This window comes from Conger conger, chromosome 9 (assembly GCF_963514075.1).
Source record: "Conger conger chromosome 9, fConCon1.1, whole genome shotgun sequence".
Lineage (NCBI taxonomy): Eukaryota > Metazoa > Chordata > Actinopteri > Anguilliformes > Congridae > Conger > Conger conger.
The window spans coordinates 25,699,884-25,719,514 of NC_083768.1; the positions used below are offsets into that span (position 1 = coordinate 25,699,884).

The 19,631-nt window shown below is 41.8% G+C and overlaps 1 protein-coding gene across 1 annotated transcript in view; it reads left to right on the forward strand.

Annotated features, from left to right (window-relative positions):
• Positions 1–13,765, forward strand: part of LOC133137609 (uncharacterized) — a 45,154-nt gene extending 31,389 nt beyond the window's left edge. Inside the window, exons 33-47 of the mRNA XM_061255952.1 lie at positions 4,684–4,817; positions 4,941–5,051; positions 7,234–7,291; positions 7,640–7,714; positions 8,665–8,745; positions 9,218–9,301; positions 9,465–9,598; positions 9,718–9,840; positions 10,288–10,345; positions 10,979–11,101; positions 11,673–11,806; positions 12,182–12,301; positions 12,652–12,709; positions 12,818–12,931; positions 13,686–13,765. Of these exons, the coding sequence (XP_061111936.1) occupies positions 4,684–4,817; positions 4,941–5,051; positions 7,234–7,291; positions 7,640–7,714; positions 8,665–8,745; positions 9,218–9,301; positions 9,465–9,598; positions 9,718–9,840; positions 10,288–10,345; positions 10,979–11,101; positions 11,673–11,806; positions 12,182–12,301; positions 12,652–12,709; positions 12,818–12,931; positions 13,686–13,765 (1,487 nt within the window). The remainder of the gene's footprint in view (positions 1–4,683; positions 4,818–4,940; positions 5,052–7,233; positions 7,292–7,639; positions 7,715–8,664; positions 8,746–9,217; positions 9,302–9,464; positions 9,599–9,717; positions 9,841–10,287; positions 10,346–10,978; positions 11,102–11,672; positions 11,807–12,181; positions 12,302–12,651; positions 12,710–12,817; positions 12,932–13,685) is intronic.
• The last annotated feature ends 5,866 nt before the right edge of the window (positions 13,766–19,631 follow it).

Genomic DNA, 19,631 nt, shown 5'->3' on the forward strand with positions numbered 1-19,631 from the left:
ATAGTAGCCTCTTGCAGTTGTTCGAATGCCGAGGCCATGAGGGGGGAGAGGATAGTTCTTGACTGTGATGTCGTTCAGGGCTTGGTAGTCAATACATGGGCGCAGCGAACTGTCTTTCTTACCCACGAAGAATAAGCCTGCTCCAGCAGTGGAAGATGAGTGATGAATGATTCCTGCAGCCAGGGACACACCAAGGTATTTCTCTGTCTCGGTTTCAGGGCTGTTCACTGAGGAGATGAAGAGGATGTTTGCCTGGTAGAGACACAGCCACGAAGCGGTGTGTGAGATCCTGCGCATGCGTCAGGAGGGAAGCAGTGTTTCAGACACCATTGATTTTCAGACTCAAGCGACATCTTGTGGCTGGGCAAGTCAGGCCTTGTGGACGTGACAATCTAGGCAGGGCTGGGGAGAAAGGTGGGCTAAACAAATAGACAACAGGTGGGGAAGCATAATGAGGTAATGCTACAATAATAGAAAGAGATGAAAACACGGACTGGATGCACGTAAACACACATCCAAAACATACGGCTACGGATTAGGGAGTAGACATTTGCATAGAGTAGTGTAGTGATAGTAAAAGACCGGTGCGAACACTTTGCTGAAACTAAGCAAATAATCAGGGATGGCATAGGAAGGCAGAGTTATAGAACAGCGTGGAATACTGAGATCACGTTGGTTACGTGATTAAATCTAAACTCCCCAATTAAAATGATTGTTAGTTTGTTAGTTAGACAGTAAATGTATTAATCGGATTAGTACTGTACAATATCTAAATTAGTAGTAGTAGTTAGTTAAATGTTGTAAAGCACTATTCTTACCATCAAAAGAAGGAATGCGAGGCTGGAAGAAAGGTTGAACATCCAGAAACTACCGAAACCACCCAAATAGTGAAGCACGCGAGAGGGGAGTGACTTGGCCTCAGAAACATCCAGACAGACATAACGGAATGACTGTAATGGGCAACAACAACCAGATATGCATGGTTATGAATAAACATCAAAACAAACAGAACAAACTCAGAAACATTACAACCTCTAACAGTATTTGTTGGATCGGTGGCCTTTATAGCCTGCCTTGTGTCCATTTATGGAGTCTTCCTGTTGTACATTCCCCCTGGTTTCATACCAAAGGTTTTGGGTGATTCAAGGGGCTGGCCAATTTGACATAAAACTGAGCACTCCATTCTTTCAGTTTATATTCTGTTCTGTTCTAGTCTGTTTTGGTTTTTGGATTTTGGATTCTTGCCTGGCTCTTTGGACTTATTTGTATTATGCGCTGTCTCCCCTTTATCTACCTTCACAATTGAACCTGCCATTTTCGTTACCCCTGAGTCTGTGCTTGGTTCCTCTGGCCAACATTCCTGACAGAACAAACTAGCCAGCTATGGAACCAGCAGACTCCATCTCCGTGGACATGGCATACTACACCTCCATGTGGTTAGCCCGTATGTGGAGTCTGGAACATCACTGCTCAGCTCGCAGTGATCCAGACCAGGCTTGGACCACGTCATGTTCAACTTCTTGATCTGTCCCAAGTCCAGTCTCCTGCTTCGCTCCTGTCCCAGTCCCAGCCCGTCTCCGGCCCCCATACCGCGTCTGCTACTCGGGACTCGTCTCCGGCCCCCATGCTGCTTCTGCTCCTCCGGGAACCGTCTCTGTGCTCCCCTGAGGCCCCATGCCCCCTCAAGCCTCACACTCCCCTGTACTTTGTTTCCCCTCTCTATTACTGTTGCCCTGATCGTCCCTGTAGCTCTGCTCTGCTTTCCCTTATTTCCGCCCACCCTCCCTGCTCCTCCTCCCCGTGGTGTTACTGTGGGTCCATCCTTGTTTTACTTTTCTCCCCATTTTCTGTCTCCGCCCCCCACTCCTTATATGCATTTCCTCCCTGTCTTGTCCCAGCTGTTTCTCGTTGTCTCATCTCTTCCCCAGCACCCACACCCAACATCGTTTAGTTAATTTGTTAGTCTATTTATACCTGCCTGTTTTGTTCTTTGGTTGCTAGTTTGTCAGATCTGTTTCCCTGTGTAAGGTTTGTCTCTGTCCTGTTCTAGCAAGCCAATGGCATTAAACCTGCCATTTTCATTACCCCTGAGTCTGGGCTTGGTTCCTCTGGCCCACATTCCTGACAAGCACCTGGAGCAAGTAGGCAAAACGAGATGACCGAAAGAGGATCGTTTGTCGCTCACTTTCATATTTTACCTGTGTGCGAGAATTAGGGGAGAATTGGCTCACTAACTAGACATCATGCTGGGGGCGGTGTTGCAGATGTCATTTGTGTTTCTGGTGGAACATATGCAAACGTAGTTCTGTTATCAAAGTCTCATTTAAGTGTAGGGATAAGTGGGTATGGCCTGGAAGCTATATTCATAGGCAAAGGGTTTAATGCTGGTGTACCACATATGGTGTTACAATGAAAACCAGGTGACAGAATTGGAAAATGGAAAGTTTCTTTGAGCCCTCAATAGCATATGAGGTAAACAACTCCCTTAGGGGAATAAAACCCTCAAACAGAAAAAACTCCTTGATGGGTAGAAATCTTGGGAGGAACCCGGCTATAGGGGCATGCCCATCCTCCGCTGGCCTATGGTTTAATGCAAGAAACTAAAGTCCATATGGTGGGATGTACAGTCTGGAGTTCAGAGGGTAGGGGGATGAATTTGTAGCTCCAGGATGTGGTGAGGCATGGGCTGGGAGGAGCAGGGCTGCTATAGTCCACAACCTTAGAGCGGGGTCCGGGGGGCTGATTTGAGTGCTCCATGAGCTCCGGGATGGGGGTGTGAAACAAAGGAAAAATAAACTAAGAAGGATGAGAAACAAAGCAGGATTTTAGGCGCTAAAGTAGTACATAAAATGCACAAAGCCGAAAGCATGTACCACATGTACCTACCCGGTGACTAAGGTCGTAGCTCAGTAGTGGGGCTCTGTATGAGAGCTGTACCACCCATCAGTTTTTTGGGACTACCCAAATGCACGTGGTAGAAACTGAGTATGTAATGAGCTTAATTTTTACTGGAATTTTTTCATGACCATAAGAAGCCATAAGTGGAAGGATGTCACCGTGGTTCATTGATTCGTTCGTGATAGATCGGTTCTTGGGAAAGGAGTCAAAGTCCAGGGCTGGTGAATAATAGTTTTATTTTATTGCAAAAATATTCTGCTCCAGAAGAGCAATGCACGAAAAAAAGCTAAAAATCTCTTGTTCATACAAAACGTTTATATCATTTGAAAACTTGTCATCGGATGGAGGGGCTGTACTGCAGAAGTCACAAGATGCTGGCTCAATGCCAGCAGCCCCCCAACTCTTTCTAAGTTTTACTAATAACTTTAGTCAGTATCTGATATGATGTTTATTTTTAATAAGCAGGGGGAAACCTGTTCCTGAACCCCCGTATCAGTAGGTTGAGCTATTCCTGAAGAATGACTCGTTGCCAAGGGAATAGCGCACAACATAGGGTCAGCCATATGTAATTAATATAAGCATTTAACTGTCATTAATTTTAACCTACATATTATTCCTTTGATTCAAGTACTTAAAACCATTGAGCTAATTAACATATTTTTAATCGAGTCCTTTCTTCATGGTCCCTCAGTTAGTGAGGAAGAAGAGGAGATATGAGACTATATGTATGTGTGTCTGCTTTGTTCACCTACGCTTCAGGAGTTCCCCGAAACAGACTTCTTAGGGTACCTTGGCCAATAAATGGTTAAATGGTATTTAACTCTCTGCATGTTCGTCTGTTCAGATGCACATGTACATTCTGCTGACTCATGACAGCGCAATCCAAAACATCAGAACTGTGGTGTTGCCGTGCGTTTCAAAGGAGTGCTCATTAATCTGTGCACTCTTAATTGCCTGTGGAGTTTGCAGCAATGTGCACTGGTGGAAAAACAGGTGTATCCCAGGTAGTGTTTCCTCAAAAGTTTATTATGGTGGAAATGGCAGCAGGAAGTAGCATTGCAATTAAAAGTCCAATGGACAGGAAAATAAATCTAATGCATGTGCTCTTGTGCCTTGGAAAAGCAATCACCTGGTCGGAAAGATGATTCTGTGACAAATTTAGCGCTTTATTCCAATGGCTGTTGGGAAACCATGCCTTGGTGGCAAGTTCATCAAACCTAGATTACTGGAGTATACTTCCTGAGGAGGGAAGCAGTGGAATATTCCAGAATACTGACCTTCAGAATGGGAGAAACACGATTTATCTCATTAGTAGCTATGAAACAAAGAATTTTCTTATCAAAATGCAGTCTTCTCCACTTTTGAGAAACTCACCCTGAGCAGATGAGAACTTGTGTATGTTTGTCTTATCATTTTTGGCGCAGGCCAAAGGACCTTGGCATATTAAGAATGTACTTTCTATCGCACAAATATAGCCTTTACTATGCCATTAGCAGTTCTAATAAGAACAGTCTTTAAAATGAATTTCATCTTCCACTCCTGTAGCCTAACTGACGATTTAAAATTGCTATTTCTCATTTAAAAATGATTTAATGGTTTATAAAAAAGTTACTACATTCACAAAAACTTGCAGATATATGTCCTAATCCTTTACAATCAAAATCCATTCCTGAAAAGATTTAATCTATTTTTACCAATCCAATTTGTATTTTTTGTGGTGTGTGTGTGCGTGTGTTCGACAAGGTTTTTGCACCATTTGAGTGTTGTGTGTGTTTAACCTTGCAGGTCTCGATGCTGTGATTGAGTGTACAAGTGATAATGTGCCTCCATACTATCTGTGTGAAACATGTTCTCAAAAAATGAGCCAGGACTTCATTATTGATCACCTTACAACCCCCTGTCACAGATACCAGTATCTGGTGAGTTCTAAACATTGTATATAGTAATGTAAAGTATCTAAAGTGCTTAAGAGAATGCACATTATTTTCCTATGACTGACTTATCACTGCCAGACTAGATCTCGCCATATTGCTTCTTTGCAGAAATCGCAACAACTCCTTAGTAGTTCTGTGGAAAACATTGGTTTGAACACTGGAGCCATTAACGAGAGGGCGGTTTCTGTGGAGAAAGCGAGAGGCTTTGGAGAAGCACAGGTAAGCCTGTCTTTTGAATTATATCTTGGAGGTCAGATATTATGGGAAACCGCCGGTTAAATGCTAAGCTGTTTCAAATTTTATGTTGAACACGCAATAGTTACTGGGTAAGTATCTTTTTGCAAAGTTAAACAATGGATGTTGGATACTTTTCTATAAAAGCTGGTGATGATTAGGAGTTCACTTCTGACTTTACTGTGTGTTAAGTGCACTCTCTGTGCAGTACGGTAATTTTCTCACTGCATTAATTTTTTCATGGCAATTACTGTCGCTGTTTGGATGTTTATTTTTTAATGAAAGTATTTAAATTAAGTTTCTGTAGGGTATTCAGTTGTTTAAGCTGAAGTGCCATGTTGAATGCAGAGCCTGAATACCTGGAACAAAGTTTACTGTGCATTGCGTTAAAGGTACTATTAGGTAAGGTTTTTGTGTTAAAACGTTTACAAGACCATTGTAAATGCCTAAAGTTCATTCTACAAGTTCAAACTGCTAAAGCCAATGGCATGGTGGCTTATTCAGATTTTTCATGTAGCTGCCCAAATTGCACTCCAGACAAGCTATCACTGAATCTCTGTATACTGTTGCTTATTATCCAAGCGAATACTACATATCTAGTTCTAAAACAATACCAGTTTGTTATCGGTAGCAAAAAGCTATTAGCTATAGTTGGCTTGACAAATTTACAAATATCCACTTACGATAAAATATAGGCAATAGGAACATAGTAGCGATTGCACAAGTGTTGTGCTTCAGGTGGATATTTGTAAATTCAGGAAGCTGACTAGTAATAGCAAATTTTCTTGCTGTTACTGATAGTGAACTGGTATTGTTTTCTAACTAGTTAAGCAATAGTATACAGTTTCAGTGATCGCTTGTCTGTAGTGCCATTTGGGCAGCTACATGTTCCTTTTATCTCTTTACTTGTTCAATCATTCGTGTTCAGCTAAACTTTTATTTCTCTCAAACTAAGTTAGAGTTGCATCTTTCCTGGTAGACTAGACTCAGTAGAAAGAAGTATGTTGTCCATGCTATTTTAGTAACCCAAGGTACAGTGCCAGACCTTCCAGGTGTGCTGTACCATCTTCACATTTTAGTGCAAATCGCTTTCAATTGTCTAACCCTTCTGGGCATGTCAAGCCGTCCCAGCCTTTTTTTTTATTTTTATTTTTTATAAATGCATCTTTAGGCTGTTATGGACTCATCTGCAGTTTATTTTTTATTTTTTATTTTTTATTATTAATTGCAGAATAATTGACCCCAGGCTACATGTTCCATGCTGGTTTCAGTACTTTGCCAGTCATGGTGGTTAAACTCATAGTTGCCAACAGTGTTTAATGAACAACTGAAGAACAGGAGGAAGCCCTGTGCTAGATTATGTGCCTTTTACTTTCATTTCCCTGTTTTTGATCAGATAGGAGTCCAGGAGCTGAGCCAAAGGCTTGTTGTTTTTTGCGCAGAGCTGTGCTCACGGACAGGCTGCTTTGGCTCTAGACAGGCAAATCTGTTTTATATGGAATCCATGGGCTAATACATTCTGTCACAATGGTTGGATAGGATGGCATTATACATCATGTTAACACATGGCACTATTTTATATTTATGCATACTATTTGACCTAAAATTAATGAAAAGTATTTGCCTGTTCCTGATTTCCTCTATTATTGCATGTTTTTCTACACTTGAATGGTTTCAGATCTTTAGACGAAATTAATGTTATTCGATAAAGGGAAGTTTTCCAACAACTTCAAACTTTTTCCTATTAGCTTTATGTTCTCTGTGAACATTTGCAAACATGAGCGAAAAGCATGAACATGTATGTCAGATGTTTGTTGCAATTAAACATTTTGGAATTAAACGTCAGCTGTTAGCTCATTTGACCAGAGGTGCGTTCACATTCAGCGAACCTGATATATAGCGGGTGATGATTATTATATATAAGTCCTAATTGGACACTTTCCCCAGTTCACTGTCCTATAGCTTTACGTAGGGAAAAACATAAACTTAATTCAGAATTCCACTTTGACCCGACCTGTAAATCTGCAAGCAGTCACTGGATTGTTGGAGAATGCATACTTCAGGCATGTATTCACACTGGTTATTTTTACTGCCATTGACTAATATCATCAATTATGTTTGATAACTGACCTACACTTTTGTTTATCCCCTTGGTTGTTTGTCCAAGGTTTTTGATTTGGATGGCGCGCAATACAAAGAAATTGTTTCAAGTTCCTTTGATGTTGGTAAGTTTCTATCTTGTTCAATAAAGAATTGTTTCCAAAAATGTGATACAATCTGAAATGATGATATTAATTTATGGTTATAATGCAGAAACACTACACTACTTTCAGTCTGAATGGGAAGTAGTCTCTGGACATTTTCTGCTTTGGGAACCAAATTTTGTAATGCTACCAATGGCTCTGTAGCGAGTGGCTCGAAGAAACGGGAATAATTACATTGCGGTTCTGGGAATATATGCAATTATAGAATGTATTATTTAAAAAAAAAAAAAAAAAAGTATGTATCCATTTATTTATTTATTGGGTGCATTTAAAACAAACAAATAAATGAAAAAACATTATCCCTGTTAGCCCTAAACAGGTTGCACACTATCCAGAAAGAGCAGAGTGACTGTGAACACCTTCAGACCTCTCAACCAAAACAAGGTGAGTACATGACTCAGGAGAAAACACTTGATATTTGATCAAATTAATATTCCAAGAGTATTAACTGTCAGCAGTTGGAGGGCGTTCTGCAGAAATTAACAGTACTAAAGTAAAAGAAGGACCAAGTTCTTCCATCTGGGCTTCTGATGACAAATTGAGAGCAAAATAAAAGCACGCACACACTCCTGTTACACAGAATAACAGTCCTTCAGAAGCTCAGTGGCTAGAGAGCCAGAGGCCACAGTGTTCTGCATTGCATTATCTTACATTCCTCCCTTTAGTCATAATAAAGATTCTCCACCCTTCCAAGTACCAAGGACAACCACCTCGTTAGGTTAAAAAGTCAAATTTAGTTTCCCCACCGTCCAGCTGCATACTCCCTTATTGCTACAGGCCTTAAGGAAAGAAAGCAAAGAGAGATTCCGGCCAGCAATACAGTATATTGGTGTGTTACTGGCATGGTTACTCAGTCAATGGTATCTGAAATTTAGAGAAAGGAAACCCCAGTAAACGCACAACTCCTCCCCCCCCCCCATTTATTTAATTAGTTATAAAACACCCAAAACCTTGCATAACGTTTATTTGGTAGATTCTTCTGTACAAAGCGGCATACAATAAGTGCATACCAAAGGTCATTGGAACTACTACAGAACAGGTCAGATGAGGCACAGTTCACAAAAATATGAATTGTCTACAGCCATGCACATCAAGTCACATAGTGCACATGGTAAATATAGGCCAGTAAATATGTCAAACTACTGTAGAGGAGAACAATGATATAACCGATATCGTACACAGCTACAGCACCAAAATGGATACAAATGCAATGTGACAGTGCTAGATGACAATACAAAGTGCAACAAGAGCTAGAAGGTCTGTCACAATGAATGAAACATTGTTCAGACAATCTGCCAAATGCTTATGGTGTAACGTCATATTTTCACTCCTAGACATTCAGACTGTCAACATGCAGGAGCCTACAGATGAACCCTCACCGAATGTGAAATGTACAGGGACAGGGAAGAGCTTGTGTGAGTAAAGCTGTTCGAGGAAGGTGTCATGACAACCAGCATAAGCAGTCCTTTTGGGTGTTGAAATGTGGACCAGGGCAACAGGGAAGAAGGGTTCATTGTGCAAGAGTCTCTGAATGATCTGTCTTTTAGGGGACAGGTGTGCTGGCCTGTGTGCTCTATCTGCATGTAATCACAGTGCTCTCCATAATGCTTGCGACAAAGATTTGGGTCTGTTCTCCGCAATTTTACATTTCTAACCAAACAATTGTCTTGCTGTCGGATGCAGTGCTGCCCAGTGATTTTGGTGGTATTTGCTTGAACTTGAGCAGATGTTTTTGTACACTTGACCATTCATTCTGCTGCTGCTTTTAGTGAAGTCAACTGAGCCAATACCAGTGGCAGTCATCTGCAGGTGTATACAGAGTGTTAAAGGTTAATGGATGTGGTTTGTTAACCATACATGTAAAAGGTGAATATCTTTTTATTTCAGTTTTTGGACTACCAGATGAAACCACTGTGTCAAAATTGTTGGACAACTACCTCAAGAGCAAACTGAGTACACTACCTGTTATTGGTCAGTTTTTGTTTTTGAATGGTTGTAAATATCAAGATATTATATTTGACTCGTGTTCACTGGCATTATAAATTGGGCATCTATCAAGCTTCATGGATCTAACCACTGAAAAACTTACTGATTAGTTAAAGGCAATACAGCATCTGTGTGATCCCTCCTGTAGGTCTGAGCTCATTGATCGAGTTCTATGGTGAGAACAAGCCTGACTCTATGGTGTGCAAAACTTGCTCCAAGGCAGTATCCATAAACAGCATTATTGGCCACCTCATTGGACCCACTCATCGATACAAGTACATTGTAAGTTATCAATGTCGTTATTGTCTTTGCTTTTTCTCGGGAGTGTGGTTCTTAGTGGACAGTTATGGCCTCCCCTCCTGCCATATTCTCACTTGTTGATCCACCAAATGTGTTTGCAGAAGTCGGAGCACCCTGACCTCCTGAGAGGATGGAGTGACAATCCCAGCATGACAGAAAACATCACAAAACTCCACACCATAGCACAGCGTGTTGAGAAGGAGGAAGGCTGCGGACAGTTCACGGTAAACCGCTGGTTCCTTCAGGCTGAGGCACAGTTCATGGGGTGGGGAGGGGTATACAAAGCAGGAACACTATTGGCTGCCAACACTTCCCTACCCAGCCACCTGGTAACTGTGCAGTTCCCCAATTTTTAAATGATGCATAAGCCACACATTATCTGTGTGTTTGGAGGAAAGGCACCCTGTGTATGCTAAAATACTTGCTGCTGTATGTATATTCATGCGCCATTTTTCCGCTTCCGCTCAATTTACTGTTCTTGGCTGTTGTGTTGCTGCCTGTGCACTTGTGGTTTATGTAATATGTTTATTATGTTACATTGAATACAGTGATCATGGCCTTATTGGACAAGTGTCTGCTAAATACATTAATACATCAGGGTCATGGGACACAGTACAACTGTAGGAAGGAGCTGTCCTGTAATTATTATTATTGTATTTTATTTTTGTAAGGTAATTAAATGGCAGGACCATACTGTTGAGTTAACTGGACCAACTTCCAACAGCAAAGGTAAGGAACTGCAACTGTTAGCTGGAGAACTGCCATAACAACAAGCTTTTCCTGAGTTGTTCTGAACGTTTAAATTAAACTGGATCTCTACACTTAAATCAAGCTTGTCTTCTCTGAACATGCCAGATGACCAAGGGTAATAGTATAGTAAAGGTCGAATAGTAACGGTAACCATTTTATTGTCATTTTTAAGCTTGAGTCAAGAAAAGGGGAGGTAGTTAAGGGGTTAACAAACAGGTGGGATTCTTTCGCTGTGTGCTCTGTTTTCCAGTAGCCACTGAGAAGTGTGGTGGCTCTGCATGGCTGTGCTTTTTGGATCCCTAACATGCGGAGTTGCTCAGGATTAGTCTATATGTATATGAGGTTTTGTGTTGCATCTATCGGCTAACCATTCTCTCCTGTTCAGAGTGGTCATCTTGCTGAGAGTCAGAAAGTTAGGTCTATTTTAGGTCCTGTGCCTTTACGTAGGCTCCATCGTCAGGAATCTAATGCTAATGCTAATGATAACAGCTCAGCTGGTATCCTGCACCCCACAAAAACATTTGCATGCACGCACGCAGAAATGCATGTGCACACACCTTCCAACCCTCCACATAATCTTTGACTGTACTCTTTCCATTCTCTTCCCCACAGTTCAGTCTGTTCAGATCTCAGCAGCTCTGCAGCCACCAGAGAACTATTCAGATCCAGAGAGAATGTCTCAACTTCTGACATTTTTGAAGAAGAAAAAGAAGAAACAGACTGTTGCACTTATTGGTCAGCATTATTTATTTTTATTTATGCATGTATTTTTTTGGTTGTGCTGTGGTAGCGTTAGACTGCTGGTGTGACCATATAGGGCTTAAGTTGTGGTGATTGTAGAGATGTGAATAAACACACAGCCAGCTGGCTTGCATGTACACCGCAGCTAAAGATGTTGCATTGGTTAACTTTAAAGGCCCGGAAGCATCTGCATACTGCTTCGATGTTTCCTCCCGAAGGCTTCACCCTTTATACTGTCGTTTAAACAACCACCTCATCACTCCCTCCCATACATTCCTATCCTATAGAATAATGCCCAACATAGTCTTACTGGGACCTTCCTATCCACCCGAAGGAAGATTTAGTCAATGGCTCACTAGGGCAACTGGGGTTATTTAACTGTACTTATAGCCTGTTAGGTTCCAAAGGAAATTTCTATAACAATTGCTTGATTACCAAGAAGAAAAACATGGAAATTGAAGTCCGTTAACATTTTTTTATGAATTCGCAGGCATGCACAGTGGAATATGTAGTAAAATTTATGTATATCCATCAACTGGTCTGTGCTTTCCATTGGCCTCTGCAGGGCTGAGGGAGATGATTGAATGCACCGCTGTCAGCCGGTCTGCTTTTTACATCTGCACGGTCTGCAAAACCATGATCCACAATAAACTCATCATGCCCCATGTGGCTGGACTCTGGCATCGTATTAATTACATTGTGAGTTGGTTGTGCCTGCACTATCTTCTGTTTCTCTGTATTTTTTCTCAGATTTGCTCTCCCTCATCTTCACAGAACTCTTCCTTCACTGAAACATCAGGCAGTTTGTGAGAACGCAGGCAATGTTTTCCTCTGCACGTTTCCAGTTGAACTCGCGGTCTCAAGCGGTCCCTCCTGGGCAACACCTCATGTGATAATTGGGCTACTGACCACAGTCTCCACCGGCAGGGTCAGGATTCAGTACTGGGGCTGAGAATAAATGCCGCTGGCTGCCACCCACCAGCATTGAAATGTGGTGCCTTTCAGTAGTCTCTTTATTCAGGCTTGTGCATGTGTGCATCCCTCTTCACTGATCAGTTATTTTGCTCTCCACAGAAGATGCAGTACCCCAGTTGGTTGAAACCAGGTACAAAGAAGCTTGGAAGCAAGCGACAGGCATATGTCCAGAAGCTGGCTGGAATTATTCAAGACAAGGAGGGCATTGGAGATGTACAGGTGACTTGGAGGCAAAAAAGATCACGCTGTTTGATGCATTTGCCAGAAAGTTCATGCATGTAAGAAAGTAATATCCAAGATTGTAACATGCACTGGAAATTAGAGGATTCAAAGCTAATAAGCCTATATATTTTGTGAACGCAGTATATGGTATGGATTACTGGATATTGACTGACACATCCTTAGTGTGATCATTAAGATGTACTGCCTGACAAAGATGTGCTTAATCTGGGCGTTGACATTTGCTGGTTAAAACTCCTCAGCAGATTTGTCACCGGTCTTGGTAATGTATTTATTTTGCGCGCCATGTGAGAATTGATGATATGACCTCATGGCTTCTTGCATTTCAGGTTGTGGAGCTGGATGAGGTGCTGCACGGGAGACCCGTCTCAAAGTCAACTGACAACGGTAATGCTTTACAAGGACTGTTGGCTTCCACATGGTACATGCCTTTTCTCTTTACTGAAGAAAGCTTGCGTTTGTGCATTAATAAATTTACTTGTTCTCTACTCCTAGCCCTGGAGCATCTCCAGATGTTCCAAGAAGAGCAGATGGAACAGGAAGTCACCTCCTCATTTAATCCTGAACTCATCCCCAAACAGCCCCCCTGCCTGCTCAACCAGCATGATGGTAATTTAATATCACTATTAGTCATTTCAGGCATACATCAATGTTGCGCATTGCTTAAAAACAATTATTTAGGTGTGCATGCGTGTCTGTAAGGTGATGTGGGGAAGGTTCGGAGGGGGTTACTGCACAGTGCTAGCCATGGAATCGCACTGCAGTTGGGTCACATTGATCACAAGCAGATAGGGGTGGGTGCAGTGCTTTCTGGAGCTAGTGTGGCTATGGATGCTTTTAAGATTTCCTCCAAAGCAATTTCGTTTTTGTTCAATATTAACAGATTTAAGAATAATTGATTATAATGTGGAATTTGTCAAATAGTTTTGTGTAATGCATTCCCAGTTTTTAGAAGGGAGAGTTGTTCTGTCAGTTCCTGTCTGAGCTGCCATTGCAGACCTGCCATATCATCACCCTCCATAGAGCTGGTAGCACATGCCCTGCCTCATCGCTCAATAGTTTTTTGGGAGCCTGTGCCCCACCTGCACTAGCAGTTGTCTGGTGGCTGCTGTATTGGTGCGTGAAAAGAAATGGTGGCTGACTGATGTTTGGGATGATGTGAATGCTAATGTGAAGCGCCCCCCCCCCCCCCCCCCCCCCCCATTGAAGGAGAGCATGTTGCTACATTGGGCAGGCCTAAATGTAGCTATATTTAGCTTTTCAAGCTTAGCTTTTCAAACAAGGGGCTGGGCTCAGGCAATGGAGTCTTTGTTCTGTGGATGATTAATGACTTGCATCCGGTTTGGTTTTTCCTGTGTCTCAGCTGCTAATAAAGAGGAGAGGGTTATGATTCAGCCCGCTCTGCAGGACCCAGAGAGCACCAAAGCAAATGAAGGTCAGTGAACATATTGGGAACATAGACGCATTTGAGGATGCTAAGATGACCAATTTAAAGGTGTTCTTTCAATAAATATAAATATGTACAGCCTTGAATTTCATAGACAAAAAAATATGCAGCAGATTATGACTTTTGTATAAGCTAGATCCAACTTTCTCATTAAGAATTCAGTATGAACATTTTGGGTTGTATAAGATCCATCCATTACATTACATTACATTAATGGCATTACTTATCCTGAGCGACGCACAGTTGATTAGACTAAGCACAGTTGAGGAGACAATCCTCCCTTGGAGCATGCTGTCAAGGACCCGGCTCTAGGCCCCCTGATGAGAGATTGACGGGGGATGGGTTAGGCAGGAATGCATTGTTAACCCCTCGCACACGCCATCGAGGTGGTAGTAAGCACGCCCGTAAGAGGAAAAATATGTGGTTCAGAGCTAATGAGCAGCCCTAATTGTCAGCAGAGGAGTCTGAAGTTGGAGGACTTAGATTTAGGGTTCTAGAGAGCAAGGCTAAAGGTCTGACTGAGGCCATGCGTAACATGAATGTATAATAACATTCTTGGTTGAAGTGTGGGCTTGCTCCTACAGGGGAGGAGCATAATGCCTGGTTAAAGCAAAGAGATGAGGAAAACAATATAGATGATTGGGAAATAAAAGAGTATGAGGAGATGGAAAAATGTAGGAAAGATAATTGGATTATCGGCTATTAATTGGATGTCCTTTGTAGATTCCTTAAGGCGACACACGAAAGAGCACCTGAAGAATGTATTGAGCTGGTGGAAGGCACTTACTGCTGGCTTGTATGAAGTCAAAGAGAGTCAAGGAGAGACTATGACAGGGAGACAGATAACAGTGATGAATATGCTCATTAAAAAAGATATTTATGGATGAATGTCTTACCAAAACAAGTACACTTATATAAGTTTCAGGATATATAAGGAGTGAGCTTTTAGATGTTAGGAAGGAGAAAAACCTTCTTAGGATTTCGCTTAACAAGATATCTAAGGGCTGTTGAGGAGAGAGCAACGCAGGCTCCCTCTGCGCGCCACTCCGGGATAATGTGGGGTTAAGGGCCTTGCTCAAGGGCCCAAGGGCTGTGCGGATCTTATTGTGGCTACACTGGGGATCGAACCACCGACCTTGTCATCTACCTTAACCACTACGCTACAGGCCACTCTTGTCTTGCAAGAGGTTATCCAATTGGAAAAACTGACACTAGATCTAATTACAGTCTCCTCCAAAAGTATTGGAACAGCCAGGCCAATTCCTTTGTTTTTGCACTGAATATATTTGGGGTTGAGATGAGACAAGAGTTCAGAATTTTAGCTTTTATTTCCTGGTATTTACACCGAGATGTGTTAAATTACTTAGAACATGGCACCTTTGGTATCAGACCAGCAAATTTTTAGGTGAGCAAAAGTATTGGGACAGAGATTAAATTAAATTTAAGTAAATAACACTTTGCGAGCATATCTCTTGCTTGCAACAACTGCATTTTTCCTCCATTTTCTTTACAATGGAACCTAGTGCTGAATCAAATACCGCCTCTGTTGAGAAAAGAATGACAGTGACATTGGGTGCTTTTTTTTCTTTAAGCACATAAAAATAGGATTATTTGCAGTGCCATGTGCACATAAACATAGCACCTGGCACAGAAAGCAGAAAAGCAAAAGCGGCATAGAAAACACAAATAATTAGAAAAAAAAAACCTCCAGCTGTCTGATGTAATTGCAGTCCTAGACTTCATTCATAAGCCAATATACTGTCTACAAGAGCACTGAAGGTTAAAGAATATTTTTATTATGACTGAATTCTCAGGCCTTCCACTGTGGCCTCTAGCTCTCCTGGCACCGAGCTTCCCAAGGGCAAGGAGTTTCTTTGTGTCACAGATGTGTGCGCTCCTTTCTGCATTCTGGGGCATTAAGGCCACAGTAGTCTTCAGGCAATGAGAGTTGAGAACCAGAAATCATTTAGGACAGTGATGAAAGTTCTGCACAATTTTATTATTATTATTTATTTTTTTCCACACTTGCATTAAAGTAAGACTGTAATTGTTTGGTTTGCAGTGTAAGCTGAACCGAAAGTCATTTTTTTCCAGCCATGACAAAGTGTAAGCGGTCTTGTGGAAATCTTTACTCTTCTCATTCGGCTCAATTTAAGGGGAAATTTGCAAGATTATTTCCTTAATCTTCATCGAACCAGAGTCCCTGATACCGTTTAACCATTTATTGACCATGGGCCTGTGGAAAGTCTGTTCACCTACGCAGAGGGTTCAGGAGTTCCCCGAACACAGACAAACATGCATATAGTCTCATATCTTAGTATCTTCATATCTTCAGTCTTATCTTATGTGATGGTTACATTGTGCAACTCAGCATGGGAGGCAGACAACCTCTGTCCTTCACCTCACCTACTATCAGTCTTTCAGTATTTCAGCTGCAGTTTTTACATGCATCTGGAAAGTATTCACAGCGCTTCACTTTTCCCACATTTTGTTAATTTATGTTACAGCCTTATTCCAAAATCGAATAAATGCATTTTTTTCCTCAAAATTCTCAACACAACACCCCATAATGACAACATGAAAGAAGTTTTTTTGAAATTTTTGCACATTTATTAAAAATAAAAAACTAAGAAATCACATGTACATAAGTATTCACAGCCTTTGCTCAATACTTTGTTGATGCACCTTTGGCAGCAATTACAGCCTCAAGTCTTTTTGAATATGATGCCACAAGCTTGGCACACCTATCTTTGGGCAGTTTCGCCCATTCCTCTTTGCAGCAAGCTCCATCAGGTTGGATGGGGAGCGTCGGTGCACAGCCGTTTTCAGATCTCTCCAGAGATGTTCAATCGGATTCAAGTCTGGGCTCTGGCTGGGCCTCTCAAGGACATTCACAGAGTTGTCCTAAAGCCACTCCTTTGATATCTTGGCTGTGTGCTTAGGGTCGTTGCCCTGCTGAAAGATGAACAGTCTGAGGTCAAGAGCGTTCTGGAGCAGGTTTTCATCCAGGATGTCTCTGTACATTGATGCATTCATCTTTCCCTCAATCCTGACTAGTCTCCCTGTTCCTGCCACTGAAAAACATCCCCACAGCCTGATGCTGCCACCATCAAGCTTCACTGTAGGGATGGTATTGGCCAGGTGATGAGCAGTGCCTGGTTTCCTCCAAACATGACGCCTGGCATTCACGCCAAAGAGTTCAATCTTTGTCTCATCAGACCAGAGAATTTTGTTTCTCATGGTCTGAGAGCCCTTCAGGTGCCTTTTGGCAAACTCCAGGCGGGCCATGTGCCTTTTACCACACAGGCCTGATTGGTGGATTGCTGCAGAGATGGTTGTCCTTCTGGAAGGGTCTCCTCTCTCCACTGTCCAGCGTTCCTCTGAGTGACCATCGGGTTCTTGGTTACCTCCCTGACTAAGGCCCTTCTCCCCCGATTGCTCAGTTTAGACGGGCGGCCAGCTCTAGGAAGAGTCCTGGTGGTTCCGAACTTCTTCCATTTACAGATGATGGAGGCCACTGTGCTCATTGGGACCTTCAAAGCAGCAGAACTTTTCTGTACCCTTCCCCAGATTTGTGCCTCGAGACAATCCTGTCTCGGAGGTCTACAGACAATTCCTTTGACTTCATGCTTGGTTTGTGCTCCGACATGCACTGTCAACTGTGAGACCTTATATAGATAGGTGTGTGCCTTTCCAAATCATGTCTAATCCAATGAATTTACCACAGGTGGACTCCAATTAAGCTGTAGAAACATCTCAAGGTTGAGCTCAATTTTGAGCTTCATGGCAAAGGCTGTGAATACTTATGTACATAAATTTTCAAAAAAAAAAAAAAAAAAAAACTTCTTTCATGTTGTCATTATGGGGTGTTGTGTGTAGAATTTTGAGGAAAAAAATGAATTTATTCCATTTTGGAATAAGGCTGTAACATAACAGAATGTGGGAAAAGTGAAGCGCTGTGAATACTTTCCGGATGCACTGTATGTGTTAGCAGGCCCAGAATACTAACTTCCACATATTCCCTCCCTTTGAGACCTTATCTCCAATTTGTAGAAAACAACTTCACGAGGGAAAAGACACCACGGCAGCAAGCTCTTCAGAAAAGTCAGACTTTATTCGCACAAGTGCACAAAGCCGGATCAACTCTGTAGAATTGAACCTCGATTGTCAGTTTTACACTCATTTTATACACTGCTTTCAATATAACTCCTCCTAAAACATTCCTAATAATACCAGCTGGACTCTGTTGCGCCACAATTATTTAGCACTCTTGGGGCCCACATCATTGTGGCAATCACCCAAATTACCTCTTAAAAATAAATGTCTTTATACTGCACAGGCATACAAGACATTTTGCTTTGTAAGCTATTCTTAAAAAGAAATGTCCTTATCACATTGTACAGGCATACAAGACATCTTGTTCTGCAAACTGTCCTTGACAAAGACAGCCTTCAAAGCAAGACATCCTGCCCTGTGAGCTGTTTTTTAACAGAGGAATTATAAAAGATGAATTATGCAAAACATGGTGTTATTCTGTACTTTTCAATTTTACTTTTAAGCATACACATTATTTTATTCAATTCAGGTTATGGGTCACTGTGTACTTCCAGCACAAATTAGCAGTTAATCAGTGTGAAAATATACAGGCATACTTAATCATACTTTAATATTTGATTAATGTTCTCTTCTAAGTGAGTAAGTGTAGTTTTTCAGCCTGATGCATTCTTTTTTCTACAGTTGACACTGTGGTTTCTAGCGTTTCCATAAGCTCATCTGTAATTAATGATATAGGTTCATTGGATTACATATTGATTACATGAGTAATAGGCAGCATACATATTGATTACATGAGTAATAGGCAGCGTACATGTGGTATATATTGATTATAGGCCGCATACATATTGGTATACTTTTGGCATGAAGCTTTAAGAGTTTTGGAGGAACCAGCTTGCTCAACTCTAACAGTTTGACAGTTTAGTCTGATTTTGACTTGTGATTGATTGTCATAAAACGGAGGAAGAACATCTTGTTCTGTGAATCTTTCCTACAAGACCACTTGGTCTTACTACTTCCTTGGTGTCACACGGCTAAGTGCAAAGCTTTAAAATCACATGCAGTGGGTTCAATTTCATGCATTATGGGGGGAATAAAGCGGATTTCTGGTATACTGCTAAATGCTATGCTGGTGCATTTCATCATGGACAGCAGGAGCAACCACTTCATATAAGTACATGAAGCATTTAATCGTTCTGCATCCACAAAATTACAAGGCTCTGTATCCTCAGCAAATGATCGACATGCAGCTTTTTTACAATATTGTAGTTACGAGCGCATGGTCAGATTTGTGTACCAATTCGAACAACAAACTGATTGGGACTGAGTCTAGGACACTTTGAAGAACCTGTCCAGGACCCACAGCACCCCGAACCAGAGACGGCAACAGTTCAGTGGGTGCAGCTGCTTGCTCCAGGTATAGACTGTCCTATAGCACAGATATTCCCATTGCCTCTCCTACTATTAACCTCTTACCAGGGGGCTGACTGTGGCAGGCCACACTTTGTGTCATCCCTCCAGTAGTAGAGTGGGTTTAGGACTGCCAGGGTCACTCAGATTACCACTGAAATGTGCCAGGTGCCCATAGTTGACAGCCAGGAGCTTCTCTCCTCCAGTGCAATTCACCTGGAGACTGGAGCCCATTCATTTCAGCTGCAGTGCCCATTGCATGCGCTGCAGGAAGCAAAGGAATGGCTTCAGTGAGTCAATGAGTTCAGTGAGTCGCTGTTCCAAATTGAGAAATAAAAAATGGATGGATAAAAAGCATTTTTTATTTATGATAAGTATCTGTTTCTTCATGATGTTTGT